Below are 8,559 nucleotides of genomic sequence, written 5' to 3'. Positions count from 1 at the left end.
GAAGTCAAGAACCATTAAATAGAAAATGCTAAAAAACATTAAAATGTAAAAGGCTAAAAATAAGGGAGCTTCAAAGCCAAATCTAGATAAAATGAGTGGAATGTGATAGTTTGCATTTAATAAAATTTTTATTAACAAAATTGAAATAAAGAAACCATACCAAGCAAAAGCCCATTAAGCCCATTTTCTATCAGCCCATTATTATTTTTTAATAATAAACAAATCACTAAACCCTAAACCCATTCTCCACTTTCTTCAATCCTCACGCAGCCAAGCCGTTTCCCCACCCTCCGCAGTCTTCCCGGCGACGGCACGGCAGTCCTCAAGTTCACGACCAGCAGCACCACCACGCACGGCGGCAACACCAGCGGCAACTTCACCGTAGCAATAGGTAAAGATCTTTCCACTTATTTTTCTTTCCAAACCTTCATAGTCGCAGTTCCGCAAACGGCATCGTCGATCACAACCCTGCAAAGGGTCAATTTGCGTCAACTTTAATTACATAATAATTCGTAGTTTTGAAATTTCAAAATGAATCAATAAACACTTGATGCAGACCGGTGCTATGTCTAAACAGAGGGACCTTCAAAATATTCTGGAAAATTAGAAAAGTACAAAGAGGAAGAAATTTCCGGTCGGTAGTTTCAAATCTATTCTCAGTTGAAATGTTTTGTATTGTTAGTCTGTAACTTATTTTTTAGTGGCAGATTGCGCAAGTCCTAAATTATTGCAAAATGGATGTGATTGTGCCTGGATTCTGTCTTGTTTGTGCATCAAGAACCTTCTATTCTTTCTTCAATTGTATATTTTTCTCATCTTTAGGTTTGCTTACTCAACATTTTCAGGCTGTGCTGTAGATTAAGTGAGAAGGGTCTTCTTTTTTCAGTCTAAGCATGGCAGAACCTAATTCTTCTAGTTTAACAAGGGCCTTCCCGGTCAAACCAAAGCTTAAATCTAAGCCTAGGACACCCAAACAAACTCCAGAATCAAAATATTGGTCCTCCTTCAAACGCCATGAGATTCCAAACCTTGTTTCATCTGTATCCTCCATTGCCTTCTCTCCGACGAATCCTTCGATTTTCTGTGCTACACACTCAGCCTCTCTAACTCTCTTTAGCACGCAAACCATGGCTGCTACCTCGACCATCTCATCTTTTCGTGATGTTGTAACTTGTGCTTCGTTTCGTTGCGATGGCCTCCTCATTGCTGCCTCAGACCTTTCAGGGCTTGTCCAAGTCTTTGATGTTAAAACTCGAACCCCACTTCGAAAGCTTCGTTCCCACTCGCACCCAGTTCAATTTGTCCAGTACCCTGTTCTTGATAAGCTCCACTTGGTATCTGGTGGGGATGATGCAATCGTTAAGTATTGGGATGTGGCGAGTCAAACTCCAATTTCAGATTTTTTGGGCCATAAGGACTATGTGAGATGTGGAGCTTGCTCTCCCGCTAGCATGGACATGTTTATCACTGGGTCATATGATCACACCGTGAAGCTTTGGGATGCCAGAACGAATTCAAAATCGGTTTTGGAAGTGAATCACGGGAAACCGGTGGAGGATGTGATCTTCTTACCATCAGGTGGACTAGTTGCAACTGCTGGGGGTAATTCTGTGAAAATTTGGGATGTGATTGGAGGTGGGAAGATTGTTTGCTCTATGGAGAGTCATAATAAGACTGTTACGTCACTATGTGTTGGGAAAAAACTGGGCCAGGATAGTGGAGAAGAGTCAGATCAATTTAGAATCTTGAGTGTGGCACTGGATGGGTATATGAAGGTGTTTGATTATTCAAATATGAAAGTTACTCATTCGATGAGATTCCCGACACCTCTTATGTCAGTTGGGTTTTCTCCTGATTGTAGTACTAGAGTTATAGGGACTTCAAATGGGATCTTGTATGCTGGCAAGAGGAAGACTAAGGAAGCTACGCTGAGTAATTTATCAAACCCTTGGAGCCTCGGAACTGGCGAACCTCAAAGGCGAGTTTTGAGGCCTTCTCACTTTCGATACTTCCATCGAGGTCAAGGGGAGAAGCCAACTGAAGGAGATTACCTAGTTATGAAACCCAAGAAGGTAAAGTTGACCGAGCATGATAAACTCTTGAAAAAGTTCAGGCACAAGGATGCTCTAGTGTCAGTGTTAGCGAGTAGGAACCCTGAGAATGTGGTGGCTGTAATGGAGGAATTGGTTGCAAGAAAGAAGCTGTTGAAATGCATTTCGAATTTGGATCGGGATGAGCTTGGTTTGCTATTAGTTTTCTTACAAAAACATTCTACATTGCCAAGATACTCAAGGTTGTTGATGGGATTGACAAGAAAGGTTCTCGAGCTACGGACTGAAGATGTTAGAGCCTCTGGTGCCTTGAAAGATCATGTTAGAAACTTAAAGCGATCTGTAGACGAAGAGATTCGGATACAACAGTCATTGCTGAAGATACAAGGTATTATTTCACCTTTACTAAGAATTGCTGGAAGATGATGAGAATCAGTTTTTCAATTAAATGTTTTTAAGGTACCCCTTTCAATGTTTTTTTCTTTCTATAATTAAGATTAGAAGAGCGAGGCTCCAATTTTGTCTCTGTGATGTTTAAAATCTAGTTATAAGTAGATTGTGTATTATCTATTGTTTGAATTCATGACTTTTGTTTTTGGCACACAGAATATAGAAAGTATTAGCTACCAAAAAACAATGCCTTTTTAGTTGATTAAAGAAATGGTCAAGGCTTCTTGTGAAACTTCTTATATATGATATCCATGACATGAAATTCTGATACTATCTCAAATTATATGTGTCTGCTGATATTGATATTTTTCTTGAAAAAAATAAGACCAGACAGTTAATTTGAACTTGAAATGAAGGGTGAAAAAATCCCTTGAAGCCTTTTTGCCTACAAATTAGGGACATAGGGTAAAAATACTTTTACCTTTGAACTTTGGATAGCTATTTTCATTTTGTCTAGCCTCTAAGGTATTGATGGATAAGGATTTTGGTTTACTTTTTTTGGTTTTTGAAAATTATGGTTGTTATCTCATTTTATTAAAAACATATTTATTTATTTTGTAATGTTTTCAATAAGTTTTGATTTTATACATTATAAACATTTTTTAAAACGTAGACAACCTATTAGCAAGTTTAAAGAACAGAAAATTAAAAATAAAATAATTATCAAAGGAATATTTCGTATTTAAACTTTTATCATTATAGTTCTCGTTTCTCGAACGTTTAGAATGGTTGTCAAAGCTATATTTTAGCTCTAGAATTATTAAAAAAATTAATCATTTTGGGTTAGAAAGTTTAAAAAATTGTTGCTTTAAATATGTATACAAAACATATTGTTTCGCAAAGGACAACAATGCATTAAAATGTTTTTTTTAACGTACAAATATAAAAATAAATTTTAATTAAAATAAATTTGGAAAATGAAGTATAAAGGAGAGATTTAGACAAAACAGTTGTTAATGTTCAAAGGTTAAATAAATTTTACATGAGAATAGTTTAACAATTAAGACAATTTATTCTCTCTCTTATGTTTTAACTTGCTTAACTTTGATTTGTAATAATTTGGTCCACATCTTTAAATTTTGTAACAATTTAGTCTCTGAATTTTACTGGTAATTATTTAATTTCCGTACTTTTAAATTTGTAACAATTTAGTGATAACATTTATTGAGATTTTATGCATAAATAAACCGTTAAATTAATTAGTGACTTGATATTTTTTGCAAAATATAAAAATTTATATCATAAAATATTAAAATTTGACATCTAATTTTGATGAAAATTTTTACATGAGGGACTAAATTGTTTACAACTTTGAAAGTACAAATACTAAATTGTTACGTACTAAAATTGAGGGACGAAATCATTACAAACAAAGTTCAGTGATTAAATTGTTACTCTGAAGAAAGTTTAAAGTTTAAGAATCAAAGGTGATTTTTAATTTAAGTATTAAAATTAAGTTAAATTATTAACCGATTTTACTAAAATTATATTTATATATATATACCTACCGCATTACAGTCACGGTTGAATTTACTAAGTTTGAACATCAGTATCCTTTGAAGTTTGATTGAGAAAACGATATTTTTTACAATTATGTTTTCAACTCAATGAAAATGTTTTATGCGTATTATTTTTTTAGTAAAGTTTTATGTTTATCTAATATGGGTTTTTATGTGGATCAAATATCAAAATAAAAAGTTTAATAATATGTTGGACATAAGATCCAATTTTATGTAAAATAAATTCATTATTATTTTAATATATCGAACATCTATTAGACACAAAATTGAAAATTCATTAGAAATTCAAATACTCATTTTCCCTGTTCTCCCTTTCCATCCACCAAATCGAAGAGGCCAAATGCGAAAGCAAAAGAACTTGTTGAAATCGAATTGAGAGATCCTCACTTGAAAGGGAGGTTTTCGAATTACACAAATCAACACAATCGGAGATAATTGTCCAAAAGACCAGTTTCAAAGGTCCAAAATGTCAAATGATTCAAATTTTGAAAAAAATGTCAAATGATCCTTTAACGATGTCATGATCACGTGAAATTACAATATTGCTTTTGCTTTCTTGTTTTCTTCTCCATGTTTTTTTTTTCTTTTTCCTCTTTCTTTCTCCCGACTTCTTCTCTGACTTCTTTCTTTGCATCTTCTTCTTCTCTATTGCGTTTTCTTCTTCTCCAACATGGTGAGTTCACACAAGTGGTTTCAAGAAGAGTGATTGTTGATGTCCGACGCCTGGCAAGACTGTGTGAGGAAAGGAAGAGTGAAACCAGTGAAGAAAGGAAGAGCGAGACCGTCGAGAAAGGAAAGAAAAATGGGTCATTTTCGCACGCGAGATGAGCGAGACAAGCGAAAGCGAGATTGTTTTTCTGCATGCGTGCGAGTATATTTTAGTAATTTCACCCTAATTTAACGTCAACAAAGGGCTATTCAACATTTTTTTTCCCAAAAACGGGGCATTTCACATTTTTCACCTAATTTTTAGGTCATCCATATGTCGGATCCAACCTCCTCCTCCAAGACAACGAGAGATGAATTTGTCATTTACCACTTTAAACTAATTTAATATTTTTTTTCAACAATATGTTTAAATTCTATAAACTTATTAGATCTTGGAGAACCAAACTTGTTATTTAAGCTAAATTAAAAAAAAAGAAAAAAAGAAAAAAAAGAAAAAGAAAAAGTCTACTATTGAGCAATGAGATATGAATCCAAGATTGTGGGATCATAAAATCTCATTCTCTGATGAAAAGCAGGAATCTCTTCTATGAATGAAACCATTCTTCTGTTCCATTCAAAACCCATCTCATTTTTCAATCTTCCCGCTCAATCTCGCCTTCAAAATCCTCCATTCTTTCCGACAACTTTCATCATCAACCTCCGCCGGAAAACCCAAATGGAATTCACTTTCCAACGTCTTCATTTCCAACCCAACTCTTCTAATCCTTCAGTCATGCTCTTCCATGCTCCAGTTAAAGCAAATTCAAGCCCACATGACTCGTACTGGCCTCATGAACCAAATCTTCCCCGCCAGCCGCCTCCTAGCCTTCTGTGCGCTCTCTGATTCCGGCGACATTCATTATGCACATCTCCTTTTCGCTCAAATTGAACACCCCAATTGCTTTTTCTGGAACACGATGATCAAGGGTTATTGCAGAGCTAATCACCCTTCAATGGGCTTCTCCTTTTTCCGGCAAATGATTCGGAATCGTGTTCAATTGGATTGTGGGAGCTTTGTTTTCGCTCTCAAGGCATGCGCCCAATTCGCAGGGAAAATAGTGGGAACGGCGGTGCATTCCGTGATTTGGAAACTGGGGTTTGATTCTGAATTGTTAGTCCAAAATGGATTGATTCAAAACTATGTTGAAATTGGGTGTCTTGGTTTTGCTCGCCAAGTGTTTGATGAAAGCTCTGTGAAGGATGTTGTTACTTGGACGACGATGATCAATGGGTACACGAGGAACAATTGGTTGGATGAGGCTATTACCTTATTCAATTCGATGTTGTCGAGTGATGTCGAGCCGAATGAGGTTACTATGATTGCTTTACTTTCTGCTTCCTCACAGAAGGGAGATTCTGTAATGGGGAGGGTTCTCCATGAACATATAAGAAGGAAGGGCATAACCTGTAGTGTTAATTTGCTCAATACCATGTTGGATATGTATGTGAAATGTGGTTGTTTAGCTACTGCAAGAGAGATTTTTAACAATATGGAAAGAAGGGATGTTTTTACTTGGACTAGCTTGCTTAATGGATATGCAAAAAGTGGTGACTTGGAATCTGCAAGGAAGCTGTTTGATGAAATGCCTGAGAGAAATATCGTCTCTTGGAATGCAATGATAGCTGGTTATTCTCAAAACAGTCAGCCAATTGAAGCTTTGGAGCTATTTCACAACATGGTGGATATTGTTGGGTTGGTTCCAACAGAGGACAGTTTGGTCTGTGTGCTTTCTGCTTGTGGCCAATTAGGATGCTTGGAAATGGGCAAAGGGATTCACAAAAACCATGTCAATAAATTGGGAATTCAAGTTAGTTTGATTCTGAAAAATGCAGTTATGGACATGTATGCCAAATGTGGAAGCATTGATGCAGCTGCAAAGATCTTCCACTCCATGCCTGAGAAAAATCTGGTGTCTTGGAACTCCATGATTTCTGGATATGCATCTCATGGTCATGCCAAAAAAGCTCTCACTCTTTTCGACCAAATGAAACGCTCGGGACCAAAACCAGATCACATCACCTTCGTTGGTGTCCTATCGGCTTGCAGTTATGGCGGTTTTGTTTCCGAAGGTCAGGCGCATTTCGAAAGCATGGAGAGGTGCTTTGGAGTAGAGCCAAAGAGGGAACACTACGCATGTATGGTGGATTTGCTTAGTCGAGTCGGGCTGTTGAAGGAAGCTTACGAGCTAATATCAAAGATGCCGATGGAAGCAAGTGAAGGGGCTTGGGGGGCTTTGCTCGATGCTTGTAGGAAGTATGGGAATGTGGAAATGGCAAAGTTAGCAGCTGAGAAACTACTGGAATTGGATCCAGAAGACAGTGGGATTTATAGTCTTTTGGCAAATGTTTGTGCTGATGGAAAGAAATGGAAAGATGTGAGAATGGTGAGAAGGATGATGAGAGAGAGAGGGGTGAAAAAGGTTCCTGGGCATAGCTTAATAGAGATTGGAGGTGAATTTCATGAGTTCTTAGTTGCTGATACTTCTCACCCTCATTCTTCACAAGTTTATAGAGTGGTAAATGAATTGCTTTTGTTATCTAGTTTCATAGATTTTGAACCTCAAGAAAATGGTTAGTTCTGTAGTAATTACTAGCCATTCTTACATTTGCAAATGTGATGCTATTTGTTTGATAGATAAATGATTCATGGGATATATATGGTAATGTTTTTAGGTTTTTCGGCGATGGTTGTGCCTTCCTACTCATTTGGCTAGTATCGCAACATTGCCTTGTGTGCTCGATTTCCCTAACCATACTGTTTATTTTCATTTAAATTGGTACACAATAAATTTAGGCGAGTGCATAATTAGTTATGTACGATTTCTACATTTTGACTTTGCTTAAGGTTAACCTTTGAGCGATGGACACTTCATGACCAAGTGATAGTAATAAATTTTAAAAACATAATGTGACTCATTCATTTCTTTCAAGACTATAACCTCCATGGTAGGAACCTAAACAAGAATTTTCAAGAAAGTTTGAGGGTTGAAATTGAGCAAATAAAAATTATTGTGTAAAGAAAATAGTAAAACTTGATAGCCCAAAACTATGTCTAAACTACATATATATTGACATTAGATGCTTTCCAATTATTCCTCAAGTAGACTAAATTTTGGTAAGCTCATTGTTTCTTGAACTCTTTTTGGATAGGCCAAACCTAATATATATATAGGTGTTTATGTATTTTTTGGAAGCATCTAACATAGGTGTGTTGTTCCTAATAAGGTTAGGAGAATCTTAAAGAATTGACCTTTCTTGAAGCAAAAAGCCTATATGCCTTCTAAAATGTGGAACCTATATTTTACTCTATTCAATTGATATTTTGGTACTATCTTATGGACATTGACATTTAAAATTGACTTCTCTGTTCATAAATTTCAAAATGTTATATCTTTTACTTTTGAATTAAAAAAAAAATTATAAAGTTAAATAAAAACTAAATTCAACATTCAAAGATAAAAATATCATAATTTAAAATCTAAAAACTAAATAGAAACTAAACTCAAAATATACGGAATACAAATATGACATTTTGAAACAACCAAATGAACACTGCACTCAAAATTTAGGGACTAAAGTGTATCGTTTTCAACTATTTTTATATTTGTTTACCATAAACAGAGAGCTTAAGATTTGCTTGAGCAATCTTTAATAACATGTTAAATGCTCATGATTGCATTTTTCATTGTTTATATAGACACACACATATCATTAGTACAGGTCAAAAAGCATGATTTTTTTGACCTTTCACGTATGTGAAATTACTTTTTGACCCTCAAATTAAGGAAATATGTCTTTCACTAAATAATTTCACATTATCAATTGTCTTC

The 8,559-nt window shown here is 35.4% G+C and overlaps 2 protein-coding genes across 4 annotated transcripts; both read left to right on the top strand.

Annotated features, from left to right (window-relative positions):
• Positions 1-246: 246 nt before the first annotated feature.
• Positions 247-2,742, top strand: LOC120084412 (protein SLOW WALKER 1). Of its 3 annotated transcripts, XM_039040185.1 has the most exons (3): positions 247-391; positions 557-634; positions 846-2,742. In XM_039040185.1, exon 3 carries the CDS (start codon positions 894-896, stop codon positions 2,475-2,477), a length of 1,584 nt encoding a protein of 527 aa, XP_038896113.1. In that variant the 5' UTR covers positions 247-391; positions 557-634; positions 846-893; the 3' UTR covers positions 2,478-2,742. The 3 variants fall into 3 exon arrangements, with proteins under 3 accessions (XP_038896113.1, XP_038896112.1, XP_038896114.1); XM_039040184.1 differs by lacking the exon at positions 557-634; XM_039040186.1 differs by lacking the exon at positions 557-634 and having other exon boundaries at positions 252-391; positions 823-2,742.
• A 2,437-nt stretch (positions 2,743-5,179) lies between these two features.
• Positions 5,180-7,458, top strand: LOC120086409 (pentatricopeptide repeat-containing protein At2g22410, mitochondrial-like). Its single transcript, XM_039043042.1, has one exon. It carries the CDS (start codon positions 5,281-5,283, stop codon positions 7,303-7,305), a length of 2,025 nt encoding a protein of 674 aa, XP_038898970.1. The 5' UTR covers positions 5,180-5,280; the 3' UTR covers positions 7,306-7,458.
• The last annotated feature ends 1,101 nt before the right edge of the window (positions 7,459-8,559 follow it).

Source organism: Benincasa hispida, chromosome 9 (genome assembly GCF_009727055.1).
Source record: "Benincasa hispida cultivar B227 chromosome 9, ASM972705v1, whole genome shotgun sequence".
In the NCBI taxonomy this organism is placed as follows: Eukaryota; Viridiplantae; Streptophyta; class Magnoliopsida; order Cucurbitales; family Cucurbitaceae; genus Benincasa; species Benincasa hispida.
This window is presented reverse-complemented; position numbering and strand designations above follow the sequence as displayed.

What these genes read in the sequence shown, in the direction of transcription:
- LOC120084412 (XM_039040184.1), top strand. Translation starts at nt 894, where the DNA reads ATGGCAGAACCTAATTCTTCTAGTTTAACAAGGGCCTTCCCGGTCAAA.
- LOC120086409 (XM_039043042.1), top strand. Translation starts at nt 5,281, where the DNA reads ATGAAACCATTCTTCTGTTCCATTCAAAACCCATCTCATTTTTCAATC.